The 13,877-nt window shown below is 48.1% G+C and overlaps 5 protein-coding genes across 5 annotated transcripts; all 5 read left to right on the top strand.

Annotated features, from left to right (window-relative positions):
• Nucleotides 1-2,312: 2,312 nt before the first annotated feature.
• Nucleotides 2,313-3,979, top strand: N7487_009863 (DUF2841 domain-containing protein; the record flags this gene model as incomplete). Its single annotated transcript, XM_056877593.1, has 5 exons — nucleotides 2,313-2,405; nucleotides 2,477-2,678; nucleotides 2,748-3,209; nucleotides 3,273-3,458; nucleotides 3,534-3,979. The coding sequence occupies 5 exons, from the start codon at nucleotides 2,313-2,315 to the stop codon at nucleotides 3,977-3,979; spliced, it is 1,389 nt and encodes a 462-aa protein (XP_056726173.1).
• An 844-nt stretch (nucleotides 3,980-4,823) lies between these two features.
• Nucleotides 4,824-6,400, top strand: N7487_009862 (glycerophosphocholine acyltransferase; the record flags this gene model as incomplete). The annotated part of the gene is made up of 2 exons (XM_056877592.1): nucleotides 4,824-5,617; nucleotides 5,668-6,400. 2 exons carry the CDS (start codon nucleotides 4,824-4,826, stop codon nucleotides 6,398-6,400), a joined length of 1,527 nt encoding a protein of 508 aa, XP_056726172.1.
• Nucleotides 6,401-6,907: 507 nt separating this feature from the next.
• N7487_009861 (MRS7 family protein) lies at nucleotides 6,908-8,694 on the top strand (the record flags this gene model as incomplete). The annotated part of the gene is made up of 3 exons (XM_056877591.1): nucleotides 6,908-7,000; nucleotides 7,068-7,570; nucleotides 7,639-8,694. The coding sequence occupies exons 1-3, from the start codon at nucleotides 6,934-6,936 to the stop codon at nucleotides 8,692-8,694; spliced, it is 1,626 nt and encodes a 541-aa protein (XP_056726171.1). The 5' UTR covers nucleotides 6,908-6,933.
• A 1,086-nt stretch (nucleotides 8,695-9,780) lies between these two features.
• Nucleotides 9,781-11,315, top strand: N7487_009860 (NUDIX hydrolase; the record flags this gene model as incomplete). The annotated part of the gene is given in 7 exon segments (XM_056877590.1): nucleotides 9,781-9,810; nucleotides 9,856-10,012; nucleotides 10,116-10,142; nucleotides 10,311-10,676; nucleotides 10,863-11,033; nucleotides 11,214-11,287; nucleotides 11,301-11,315. 7 exon segments carry the CDS (start codon nucleotides 9,781-9,783, stop codon nucleotides 11,313-11,315), a joined length of 840 nt encoding a protein of 279 aa, XP_056726170.1.
• Nucleotides 11,316-11,526: 211 nt separating this feature from the next.
• Nucleotides 11,527-12,867, top strand: N7487_009859 (uncharacterized protein; the record flags this gene model as incomplete). Its single annotated transcript, XM_056877589.1, has 1 exon — nucleotides 11,527-12,867. The coding sequence occupies one exon, from the start codon at nucleotides 11,527-11,529 to the stop codon at nucleotides 12,865-12,867; it is 1,341 nt and encodes a 446-aa protein (XP_056726169.1).
• Nucleotides 12,868-13,877: the final 1,010 nt, after the last annotated feature.

Raw genomic sequence — 13,877 nt, 5'->3', positions numbered from 1 at the left:
AATATGCGGCCCGCAGGCTCCATCAAATAGCATGAAATATCGCCATACGGTTACATTATCCGATTTTGTGGGCCCAGTCTGAATAGCGATGATACCAGCCCCTAGAAAAAGCAAATAAATAAAACAAGGTCAAAGAGACGGTGGAGGAATAATAATGATAATACGGAGTACACAGCGGCACACCCTCATAACATTGGGCCTCGCTACAGCTGCAATCCGCTGCTGCCGCAGGCCGAGATCCTGGTGGCGCTACCTAGGTAGCTAATCATGACCATTTTCAATCGTTGGCTATGTCGTATACCACAGGGCCGAGAAAGAGAAAAAAAGAAACAATGCCCTACTCCATAAAAGCCATAGGGAATAATGGAGCGGTTGATCAAATTCGCAATGATCAGCTTCTTGGTCTGACATCCGCGGTCCCCCGCTCCCAGTAGACACTGTCGATCCGGGAGCAGGGAACCGATCCCAATGGTAGTTCAATTCAATTAACCTTGGGGCTCCTTTTCGTAATGGATACAGACAATAATTGTCCTTCGGGTTCAAAGAATGCTTTGACTCTAGCTCCGGGTTGCCACGTCCGCTCATGCACGATGCCGCAGGAAGCAGAATTTGGAATCACCAACTTGAAGAATCCATGCTAGTGGCGATTCGATACATACCTCGAGTCGGTGCATTCACACCATGCTGAAAAGAAAAAGAAAAAAAAGGGAAGCGATCTCGAGCGAGAGCGAGACCAAGAGGCCAAAAAAAACAAAAAAAGGAACGATGGCGGGTGTTGTATCCGTACGGCCGGAACTACAAGCCAGCTTCCGCGAACTTGAAAATAAGCTCAAGATTCGATGGTCGCGTCTACGGCTTTGACCCCTGGGGGCCTCAACTTTCCGACCCAGGCAGACGGAAAGGATTTACCTATGTATCTCCAGGTCTTCAGACCCGCGTTGTAGATTAGGTTGGAGAAGGGCACGGACAATGGTACTTGGACCAAGCGCCCGGTGGAGATAAACATTGTAGTACTCCGTACTTGGAAGCCTGACATTACTATCTTACCCACAAATTCCCGAGGAAAAAGAAAAATAAAATAATAAAATAAAATAATTACGCAGCAAAGAGAAACATTGAGCTGTGGGCGCAGCTGCGCGCGTACGATGTAGTTGAAAAAATCCACTACGCTGACGCACTGGCAACGCAAGTAAGTATCCATTCGGAGTAGATCCATAGAAGTTAGAGAGATTCACCTAGACCATGCATTAGTCAGTGTTTTATTAGCCTCTCTTGGCTCGCAGGTGATGATCTCAGAGGCGTCGAGGATGACCGCTCTTCTTCTCTATCACCTGTCGTGGCTGATGTGCTAGGGATCGCCGATCGGTTAATACGATTGGATAAATAAGAGTTTCCACTTTGGGATTATTGGACCATCCCTCAATTAGGTACAGCTTGCGATTCCCGGTATGTCTACCATTTCTTGATAGATTAGAAGATAGAAGATTAGAGGGTAAACTTGGTATATTGGAGCGGGAAATATATTTATGGATGCAACGGCTTGCTGCAGATAGCCTACAAGTAGCGTAGATAGCGGAGCAAGTGTTTTTTTGAGGAATATCTATTTTGATCACTTTGGAAATATTTGGAACATTTGATTTGTGAACAATTTGACGATCTTTGTGGCTGTTTTCTCTCAAGCGTTGAAGTTGAGACGTCCCAAGGTTCCAAGAAGCCGATCACGGATCCCCCGACGGAACCATGGATCGAACAAGGTTATGTGACACTTATCCATGGATCACAGCCCTAAGCGTCAATGCGCAGAACGGACTCGACCCATCGACTACACATTTCAAAGGGGCAGAAGTGGATAACCCAATCACAAGATGCAGAAAGAAGTGATACGGAAGCTTTCGTATTGCCACACGCTCGGCTTTTGCAGCTATTCATTTTTCCTTGCATTAGCACCAAAAGCCCATTCGCACTTTCAGGGGACAGGGGGCATCGATGTCATGTGGAGAAATATGCCAATCCTCGGGGTCTGCTGTCGGACGTCGGAATTGGGAGATCATGGACATGCTCCCGTATTATTACTCCGTGGTATATTTATCTCGCCTGGACCCTGCCCCTAATCGAATAGCCCCGGATTTCTTATCCATCGGCAAGCTGCGTTGACTCTTCTTTCTATTAAATTGACACCGTGGGCCGATTGTTGAGAGACTCGGGTCCATTCTGTATTTCAGAAGTTGTATTTGCAAGTTACTACGTTTTAACAAGCGCAGTGAGACCCGATCTTGTGGATTCGATTTTCATACCCCTTACTATCTCACAAAATGGATATGAATCGTGGATATCCATTTCCTGGAGAGGTGCTGGAGCGAAGACACTCCGATACCTGCATCCCGCACCAACCCCCGATGAACATGGTAATAGGAACTTCCCGATTGCAAAACAGAAGGCAACAAATATGTATCAAGTTTGGCTAATAATTAAATAGCCGATCACCCCTAAACAACCTAATACCGCCGAATATACACACCCACACTTTGCCATGATATACCTTGACCACAACGGCCAATGGCAACTACAAGCCTCGCCCTCAATTGCAGGCTGTGAAGGTGCCATCTTCACACCAGATGTTACAGACCGATTCATCGAAATGACTGGCCAAAACCCACAAACGAGTCCGCAATTCACAAGTGAGCCAGGTCTCTTGAATCCATAGTTTTAGAGTGGCAACACTGACTTCGTTTCCCGCCTCCTTGCAGACCCAGTCCAAGCACCCCACTCGCCTTGGGATGAACAACCGCCTTCTGGATGGGGACCAACTGGTCAGACGAGACAGGCTGAGATGATCCCATTCCAGTGGTCCTCACAGCAAAGCCGAAAAAAGTCAAAGCGTTCCAACGGCTTGCCCAGGTCTCGACCTAAATCTAGCTCGCCGCCGCCTACCACACCTCCACCTGGACGGACTGTTCTTCGTGTTGGTAACCGGGCACTGCTGCGACGGTACTACGAGAAGGCATTTGAGGATTTCCAGCAACTCAACTGCCGCGCTATTGCAAAGTCCTATATCAAGCTTGTCGAGCCGAGGAAGCAGGTCCATTACCCATACAATGGACGCAGGGTTATTGCCGGTGTCTCACAGCGGGTTGACCCAGAGTTCACCAAACCTGCTTGGTGGCCTGCTGGTGTTTTACACAAGGAGCCTGATCATCTGCTCAAGCCTGGTGAGCATATATCCTTTGAGTATCAATGATATGGGAACATGGGCCAGTACTAACTGATGACAGACCGATTGCGACTTCTTGTTCATATCCTCTGTGAACTGAAAGATAGTCACGGGGTCACAACAGACAAACTGCGAGACGCTGGCCAAGACGTGAGACGCCAGATTACCCCTGCCAACCGGCTGCAGGTTCTAGACGAGATCTACTTTGTGCGACAAATGGAAGAACAGTTCCTGGACGGTGAAATCGGTACGTGTCACCCTCTCCCAACACAAGACCCAATCAGCAGTTCCACTAACCCTGTTTGTGATTTTGTCATTACAGACGCCAATACCTTGATTCAGGTAACACAAACACATCTACCAGAAGCAATCTTCCAAGACGGCGATGACCTATCATCCCGTGCACACGCAGCACCAGTAACAGCATCTATGGTCGAAACCGAACATGATATGCAAGATGCAGGTGATAACCCCAGCATTTCCACGCTGGAAGAAGATGACTCAAAGCTACATCACTCACATAATCTGCCCCTCTCGCCCACCACTAGCGAGTCAAGTGGTCCACACAGCCCGACAGGCAGCTTCGGCTACCCAATGGGTGTAGCACCATCAGTACATGTAATTCCCCCTCTCGAGTCCCCAAATGTCACAAAGTCTATGCATCCAGACCCGAGTTACCTGTCCGGGTACTACTCACAACCATTTGTGTCTGAGAAAGGACCTGAGTTCTGGCCACATGGCAACCCTGCACCGCCGTTTGGATATTAGTATTTGTTCTGTTTCCTTCCCTCTCTTGTTTTCACCAGTACATACCTGGAGTTTGTGAGCGTTTGGCTGGACACGGATATGGGGTTTCACGGGTTACTTTTTCTTTATCTTTATAATTATATTTATTTTCTTGGGATGATTTATCACCTCGCTTTCATATACGAGAAGTCAGGGAGAATGTGCAATAAATGAATGGGACAACTCAAATATGGCGAAAACTACTCCGTACATTAGAACAGTTGCAAAATAAAATTATAAAACCCGACCTATAAAGTTTTGTTGCCTCAGGCGACAACTTCCCACCTGGGCCAACACAGCTCGCTGATTGGGTCCGCATGCCGATCCCCCAGCGCAGCTCTCCGTCCAACCAACACTCACAACACAAGCACACGCCAACTCCTCACCGTCTCGCTGGCTCTTGTTCGAGTATCTCTTCAACCTTTGTGACTGCATCAAAGCAACCAGCAGCAGTTCTGTATCGCCGTTTCCGTGTCATGCGCCAGTGAGCCCGGAGTTGTTGACTTTGTGGATCGCCAACCACAGTTCGCCATCATCGCCCAGTGAGTCCAACAAACGCGTGATCTACTGATAAGGTAAGATTGTCATGGTTTTTTTTAAATTGCCCCTCATGTCTACATAATGGCTGTGATTTTAGAGCACTCGCGCCTGTCTAGCACATCTCTACTAAGCTGTGCTCTTTGGGCTTGCAACTATGGGGATGCTAACATTCCATCGTTTCCTCAGTCGACCATATCCCAACACCCGGGACGGACCGACAATACTCTTCTTCCAGCAACAGTTTTTGATGGAAAGCACTAGCTCGAGAAGAAAGTCTGATCCCACCATGTCAACCGAGCCGCTGGCCTCTACGCCAGGCCTGGATGAGATCAATGTGCCCTTCCCTTCAGACGACTTTACCGACAACGATGAATTTGGCTCTCCTCCCATAACCCCAGGAAGTCTGTCGCGCAACGGCTCCTTCTCAAACAGCAGCTCGTACCAGGAGGACTGGGAGTCATTTCCACCGCTGGACAAGCTGACTGTTTTCGACCTACTTGACAACATCCAGCTCTCACAGCGTCTGGAGAAATGGCAGCGGACAATCACCATGCAAAAAGAGAAGGTGCGCAAGCAACGGGAGAAGCTGAAGTCGTCTTCCTTGAATGCCAAGGATCGTGTTGTGGGTGAATGGAAGCGCCGGGCACCGACCGCCGATGAGAAGCTGGAAAAATATCGTTCTCGGATGAAGCAGGGCGTAGAGCGCCTGGGAAAGCAGTGGAACAAGACGGCAACTGTCACCCTCCGGGAGAAGATGTCTTTTATTGCTGGTGTGCTCAATATCTTCATCAGCGGCTACCTGATTGGTGCTTGCCCAGAGTACTTTTACATATGGTTTAGCGCCCAGCTGGCATATTTCATGCCCATCCGCTACTTCACGTACCATGCTAAAGGCTACCACTACTTCTTGGCTGATCTCTGCTACTTTGTCAATATGCTCTGCATGTTGAGTATTTGGGTCTTCCCTAACTCGAAACGGCTCTTTATTAGCACCTTCTGCTTGACCTTCGGAAACAACGCGGCTGCAATCGCCATGTGGCGCAACTCTATGGTCTTCCACAGTATGGACAAGGTTGTCAGGTATGTTAGATATCGAAAGGTACAAAGTTCGCTCGCTCATGTCTCTGCAGTCTCTTCATCCATATTATGCCACCCGTAACTTTGCACTGCATCGTACACCTGACTCCGGTTGAGAAACTGAAGGAACGCTTCCCTGCTGTCTACAGCATCAAGTTCAGTCAGCCCGGGGACCCAGAGCATTATGGCCTTGGTGCCATGATACTCTGGTCTACGGCCCCCTATGTGGTATGGCAGCTCATGTACCACTTCCTGATTACCGTGCGTCGGCGCGATCAGATCGCAGCGGGTCGCCCGACCAGCTTTACATGGCTGCGCAAGTCATACTCCAAGGCATGGATTGGGCGATTTGTGCTTAGTCTACCCGAAGCACTACAAGAGCCATGCTTCATGTTCATCCAGTATGGGTTCGCTTTGTCCACAATGATCCCCTGCCCGATCTGGTTTTGGTCTAAATGGGCTAGCGGTTCGTTCATGTTTGCGCTATTTGTCTGGAGCATCCATAATGGAGCAACTTACTACATCGACGTCTTTGGAAAGCGCTTCCAAAAGGAACTGGAGCAGCTCAAGACAGATGTAGCACGCTGGCAGAGCTCTCCCGAAGGAACAACTAGCCCTTTGCTTGCCGCTGAGTCCAGTCCTCTCAGTGAAGCCATCAATGCACACAGCGAGGAGAAGCGATCCAGCGTCGATCGAATCCCCTTGTTGGATACCGCCGAGGTCTCTTCTACCGATATCCCGCAGGAAAATTTAAACAAGGACTCTGTCGTTAGAGAGCGAATTTGAACCTTGAGGGACATAATATTTTGTTGCCGTCGTTTATGCCAGTCCTTATATACCCTCGTTTTGTTGGTTTCTTTTTTTGTTGAGATTCAAGAAGCGTGGAATTACTGAGCGAGTTTTCTTTTTAGTCATATAAATGTACAAAGTTGGCTATTCAGATTGATATGAAATATTTTGAATTATATTTGCATAATGAAAATACTTCCTCTTTATACATCTTGCGCATCTTGTGCGTCTTGTGCATGTGCTTGGCCTGTTCTAGAACTGCCCGGATCTCTGTTTAACCCCGAGCAAAACCCGAGGCGGTATCGGCCGTCACGTGCAAGATGACTGCGGCAGTACATCACAACATCTGTCTGATCGGATCCGGTTCCAGGACATTCCAAACTTTCATGATCATCAATTCATTACTGTGATTTATTTTTTTCATCCCGTGGACATTAGGCTTGGTTATTTCTTCCATTGTTGTTGTGCCTATTAACCCTTCACTCGTTGCTTCGAGCACTTCACTTTTTTTTACCCAACGTTTCCCGCAAATGTCCGCTACGATGAGATCGACCGGATTGGTCCGCGGAACACCTGCTTTCCGGTCTGCACTGATCGGTAAGTGTTGAAGAACATCGAGGAACCAGATGCCAATGGCAGTTGCTGATATTTTCCTCCTACACAGCCCGTGGCCGTTCCAGTGCGCTGAGCCCGGCCTCCGTTGCAGCCCGCAGCCTTCTACGAAATGGCCGCGACCTGCCATCCCAAATCTCGGCGCTTGCCATTCTGATGCCCCAGCGTGGATATGCGACCGAGCAATCTACATCAAACAGCTCTTCTCAGAACTATCCTCCCCCCGGGTTCAATGCCGAGCAGGCCAAGAAGCCGCTCTCCCAAGAACAGACCACGCAGTCACAATCTACCGTTGCGCAGACCCAGCCCGCCGAGACACAGTCAACTGTTAGCAAGCCACAGCCCGCTGGAGTTGTCACAAAGACAAACTCTGAGGATCAAAAGTTGGCCGAGAAGAAGAGCGCGAAGAAGTTGACACTTGGACAAAAGGTCAAGAAGGAGTTGCAGCACTACTGGGATGGTACAAAGTTGCTTTCCACTGAGGTCAAGATTAGTTCGAGATTGGCGTTGAAGATGGCCGGTGGTTATGAACTCAGTCGCCGAGAGCACCGCCAGGTATGCTTTGCGCCACGAGGAATATTTCCATATTTTGTACCATTTGGCTAACCTAATTTTGATTATAGCTCCAACGTACTACAAAGGATCTAGGACGTCTGGTTCCATTTTCGATGTTCCTCATCGTTCCCTTTGCCGAACTCCTGCTTCCCGTCGCCCTCAAGATCTTCCCCAACATGCTCCCTAGCACCTACGAGGGACAGAAAGCCCGCGATGCCAAAGCGTTGAACCTCAGATCGACCCGCAAAGAAGTCTCTGGATTCTTGCGCAACACCATACGGGAGACCGGTTTGCCCTTGACCGCCGCCACCGTTAAGAACGACGAATTCACAGACTTTTTCCGCAAGATCCGCACCACCGGTGAATCGCCCTCAACAGAGGATGTCATCAAGGTTTGCAAGATCTTCAAGGATGACCTGACCCTTGACAACCTGTCTCGACCCCAGTTGGTCGGCATTTGCCGCTACATGAACCTGAACTCCTTTGGTACCGACGCCATGCTCCGATACACTATCCGACACCGTATGCGCCAGATCAAGCGTGATGACCGCGCGATCTTCTACGAGGGTGTTGATTCGCTCTCCGTCCCCGAACTGCAGATGGCTAGCGCCTCTCGTGGAATCCGCACACACGGCGTCTCCCCCGCGCGCCTGCGCGAGGATCTCGGTATGTGGCTCGAGCTGCGTCTCAAGCAGGGTGTTCCCTCAACTCTGTTGGTTTTGAGCAACGCCTACCTGTACACACAGGGTAGCAAGGAGTCCGAGTTTGCGTCGCAGATCGACGCGCTCAAGTCGGTGCTTTCTAGCATTCCCGAGGAGTTGTTCCACGAGATCGAGCTCGAGGTTCACAATGCCGAGGGTGCTGCTACCAACAAGCAGCGTCTTGAGGTCATCAAGGAGCAGGAGGAGCTGATCGAGGAGGAGAATGAGCAGAATAGCGAGAATGAGAGCACGGGTGTTTCGGCGCCTAAGGATATCGAGGATATCGATGAGAAGGAGGAGACCAAGGTTGACGCTGTGGCTAATGGCTCTAAGCAGTCTGCTGAGGCCAATGAGGCCTTGGCGGAAGGTGAGCGCGCCGAGAAGGCCGAGTCCAAGGACGCGAAGAAGAGCGAAAGCTCGTAGTTGATATGAATATGTTGGCGATTTGTATTTTGATTTCAAGCATTTGGTTTGTACTTGTCATATAGATGGTTGCTGTGTTTTTGTTGGCTCTCACTTGGTTTTCTCTCCCCTTTTCAGTTCTCATCCTGTCTTATTTATTCTATGTCGATAGACTATTTGATCCCCGCCTCTCTATCTTATTTTATTGCCCTTTTCTCCATGTGATCTGGCTGGTGTACTCTATATTGATTTCCTTTGGCTATTTCATATCTTGACTACTGTACAACTACATCAAGTGGACACCTGTAAAGTGAGTGGACCTAGTAACTTCAGTGCATTGCATTCATCAAGTATTTGTACCTATAACATTCCCTGATGAGTTTATATTATTAGTCACCGACACCGGCACTGTCAAGTTACCTCGGCTACTACACAAGCCAAACCCCATCTTTCCCCAGTATAGCCAACCGCCCTAGTGCTAAGTACATACTTCGGTATAACGAACTCTTTTTTTTTTTTTTTTTGAGATGAGACGACAGCTCAACCTCCTCCGGAGACTTCATTTCAGTCCCACCAACCCCCAGAGCCAAAAACAACTCAAATCATTCCACTCCAACCCCAGCACTCCCAAGCCCGAACCCCGAACTTTCAAAATAATGGCGCCCCTAAATCCCACATCACAGGTATGTGTAACTTGTTCTCTGCAGCTATCCGAAATGACCGCGTGTCCACCTGTGTAATATGAATCTGCTGTGTCCAATTTGCCATGCGTATTATCCCTGCCATTTTGACCCCCCCTGTTTTCCCCCCTTAAGCCACGGGTTGTCTTAAATTGCCATGTTTCTTTACTTTTTCTTTTCTAAGGACGATCATACCTGAATGTGTATCCAAGCAGGGTATGGGAAGATAGGGTCATTTGAGTTTCGGCTTCAAGTCTTGCATGTTTGCATTGGGACTTGAAACCCTCTTGATTTGGGGAAAGAGCGAGATGGAACATTCTTCTATTCCTGTGTGTCTAAGACAAGTTCTTCTTCACGGTCAAGAAGGAAGGTTTTGGTTGTTTTGTTTCAACCGAAACCTCACCGTTCTTTTTCCTTTTCCCCGTGGATGTCCATCCCGATATTGAAACCCAATCCCGTTAGGAATAAGGAATAAGAATACCCTGACACTTATGATGTATAGGACGCAATCAGCAGACTTCGAAACTACATCCCCCCGCCAACAGTGTACAATTCGGTCCCGCTCAGCAGACGGGCGGCTGTGCTGATCCTGCTCTTCGCCGATGCCAAGGGTGACCTTAAGGTCGTTGTTACGATCCGGGCTAAGACACTAAGTTCGTGTAAGTTTTCCAAGGGGAAAGAGACGTGGATCAGCCCTGTTTCCAGGTGGCTGCATGACATGGGTTGGTTGTTCGGGAGTAGGCTAATCTTGTTCGGGTGTAGATGCAGGAGATGCTGCTTTGCCTGGTGGTAAGTTGACATTTTACCAAAAGGAGAAAAGAAAAAGAAGAAAAGAAAAAGAAAAAGAAGGCCGAAAGCCGAGTCAAGTTGGTCGCCTTAAGATGAATTAGGAAAAAGAAGAAAAAGAAACAAGAAAAAGAAAACAAAATATAGACTGATGCCTCTTCTACTCCTTAGGCCGAGCAGATAACAACGAAACAGCCTTCCAAACGGCGCGCCGCGAGGCAAGTGAGGAGATCGGCCTCCCCGATATTAACCAAAAGCTTCCACCCCCATTCAGCGTGGAGCATCTCTGCGAATTCCCGGCTAATCTGGCCAAAACGGAGGTGGTTGTACGTCCCTGCGTCGCTCTCCTCCACAGCTATGATCCACACTCGGGGCTGAATGCCGATCCTGAGGTGTCACTTATACCTATTTTGGATTCCAGCGAGGTTGAGGCTGTTTTTACTGCGCCATTCAAGGACTTTTTGAGCGAGGGTGGACAAAATGGACATGAATGGTATCGTGGGGCTTGGGGGATGTGGCATAATTCACAATGGAGAAGTAAGTCTATATTCTATTTTCTATTTTTCTATTTTTTTTTTTTTTTCGAAGATGATGTTTTCCATATGGGATAACCATGCCGAGGATGACAGAGGAATGTTCATTTTAGTTTCTTTGTTTTCCTAAATGGGAAAATAGGGGGCCAAAAGGAAAGAAAGCCATGTGGATACTAACGAACGCCACTAGTGCACCAGTTCTTTGTTCGTGAAATTAATGAACATGGGGAAGATCATGTCTATCGTATCTTTGGTATGACCGCCAGAATTATTGTCGATGCAGCCCGTGTCGCATACGCGCAGGAACCGGAATTTGAACATAACAGTCATTTTGGAGATGAGGAGATGATCGCTCAGCTTCGTCAGTTGGGCCGATTAGAAGAGAAGGCAGCCAAACTTTAGCTAGAAGAGGACAGTGCGAGAAAAGGGAAAAAGGGAACATGTCAGGCCTAAATATCCCTAAATATCCCTAAATATCTCGGAATTAAGCCCAAGTATATCTAGTCTAAGCCAATTTAAACCAATCAGATGGCCTGTTAAGCGGAGCAAGGGCGATCCAAAGTCCTTGCGTCAGTTCGTTTGACGATGTTTACTTTTGTCTTTTTGTCATTTGTGGTTTGTGCTTTAGGTATGGTATATATGATATATGATATTACCGTATCTTATATATTATCTCATATATTATCTTATATACTCCTCCTTACATCCGATATTAATATACTCACTCCTCCCACGCTTTTCTTTGTTACTTTATCAACCTTCTTTGATGGATTATTTTTTAATACTTCCCCCCATTGATTCGACCTTCTCGAATCCCAAATATGCCTTCCCCAACCTTTTCGTATCACAGTCGAATGGCACCCCCCGTCCGACCATCTCGTTCACTCGAAGGACTTGAGCGAGTAATCCCACCACTTTCACCACTATCACCGCAAAATCCCTTCTCAACCCGCTCTGATCTCTTTCTCAACAAACCCCTCCCCGCAGAACCCCTCTCCGAAGAACCAGAATGCTCGGCGATGTGGAGTGACTCCAGCGACAGCGACACCGAAAGTACACTCGATAGCATTACTGGAAGTGAACCCCGCCACTCAGCAGATAGCTATCCCATCTTCGTCAGTTCTGGTTCCGACTTCGACGACTTGGTCGATCACCCGGCTCCTTCCGCCGATCAACTTCTGAGACTATCCCCGCAACCTCCACATAAACGCACGGACTCGATCGATATCAATATCCCGCCCTCAATTGTTGAGCCCTCAGCATCGGTTTCTTCTTCATTTTCTGATACACAGTACGGACGTCCATCGCATTGGACCCAAAATCGCACGGGCACAAATCACTATTTCCGTGAGAAAAAGTGGGATTATTTCCCTGAATTGGCGCCTTCCGCTCTACAGGCCAGTGGCCGCATCAGCCCAAATATGGTTACACCGAACAACAAATCCCGTAAAATGGGCAACCCACTGGATTTCGCCAAGGGCAAATACCGCTGGCATTCGCTCGACCGTGGTGGTCTCGGCGGAATGCGCGACTCGATCAAGACTTACGTCCACCGCACTCTCTCGCGCGACTCGACGGCAGATAATAAGTCCAAGGAAATTCCCCGCCCGGCGACAGCCCCCATGGACCGCCACCTCAATAATGCAGGAGGTGCACTCGGTAGCACAGCGCCGACACCACAGCTCTCCCCCTTGGTCTTGGACACGAATGTCGCAGTCCGAGTTACATCCGTGGATACATCCTCGAGTAGCGAGTATGACTATACCAACCACAAATTCCACCTTCAAACGCCAATCTCACCAACATCGCCTACTTCGCTCTTAACCCCCACAATACCCCGACCGAAACAACTAGCGGTTCCTCTTTCCGCGTACCAGAAACACGGCCCTGTGATCTGGGAATCGCCCAAATCCAAGAAGCGGAACGTTCAGTTCCCGAGATATAAGTCTTCACCCGGCTCGCCTGCAGAGCCATCTTCATCTTCGGCCCCAACCTTATCCTATGCAAAGGCCAGCCCTTCTTTGTCTCTGCCGCGGAAGCAGTCCCAGCATAATACTCGAGGGGTGTTCCTGGGCGCGAAGAAGAAGATTGCAACGTCGAAAGATGATCGCAGAAGAGAGCAGTTGAAAGCTCAGATCAAGTTGGTTGGACCCGTCAACCCACATACTTATGTGCAGGCTAATCCATGGGTTTGAGGTTTGGGTTTGGTTTTTGCCATGCTGAAACTACGTTGACATTTCTTGTTTTTTTATTATTGTTTTTCAGCACTCACTACTCATCTCATGACATCTCACGACCACATATCATATCCATACCTATACCCTCTTCGCTTTACACCTTTTTTCTTGTTTTGGCTGCAACTGGATCATTCTATCTTCACTCGCCTCTCAATTTTCTATGTTCCTTCATTTCATTTCTACCTGGACATTTATGTCCTGCCAAGCTCTCCTTACATACCATGTTTTATTTCTTTATGTATTCTCGCAAACCCTTGGGAGCTTTGTCGATACTATAGACTTTTAATCCGAATTATCACTCAATTGGATTTCATGAACATCAATACTAGCTTTCGGGTTCACCACCTCAATCTTGCATACTCAACTGCATCGTTAAACTCAAGTAACCCGCAATTAAACTTATCTGCACAACACCTATATCAAGCCCATTTATATAGCTGCATCTAGTATGCGTAGTTTCTTACATGTATGCATATACATCCTGCAACCCAAAATGACCAACGTGGATCGCCACTGTCAGGCAATCATTCCAGTCATATTTAATACACACCTGCCTTCACATGTCAAATGTTAAGTCCACTCCGGTTCCAGTCTAGTCGTCGAGCCCACATCTCGCCCACTGGACTTGAATGTTCCCATTGGTACATGGTGTAAGGGTAAGGGTCTTTATAGTGCAGACTTGTCTGTCCCAAAGAATGTATGTCGCCTGGAGACCAAACTGGATTCTAAATTCCCAATGAGGGGTAAAGGGTAAAACCAGACACATGAAATGAGCCCCCTTGTCGATTCTAGTGTAACAGCAAAATCGAGAAAAAAGTACATTTACCGAGTGAGTGCGTGTAACCATAACCTCGTGTCGACAAGCAGTTCTCCCTTGAACTAGCGGTGTCCGTCTCGATGAGTTGTTCGTTGATGATAGTTCGTGGAATATTGTGCAGGACTTAAATCAGGTTTTGGGGGAGTCTGCT

Source organism: Penicillium crustosum (assembly GCF_028827405.1).
Source record: "Penicillium crustosum strain IBT 35664 chromosome Unknown utg000004l_segment0_segment0, whole genome shotgun sequence".
NCBI lineage: Eukaryota > Fungi > Ascomycota > Eurotiomycetes > Eurotiales > Aspergillaceae > Penicillium > Penicillium crustosum.
This window is presented reverse-complemented; position numbering and strand designations above follow the sequence as displayed.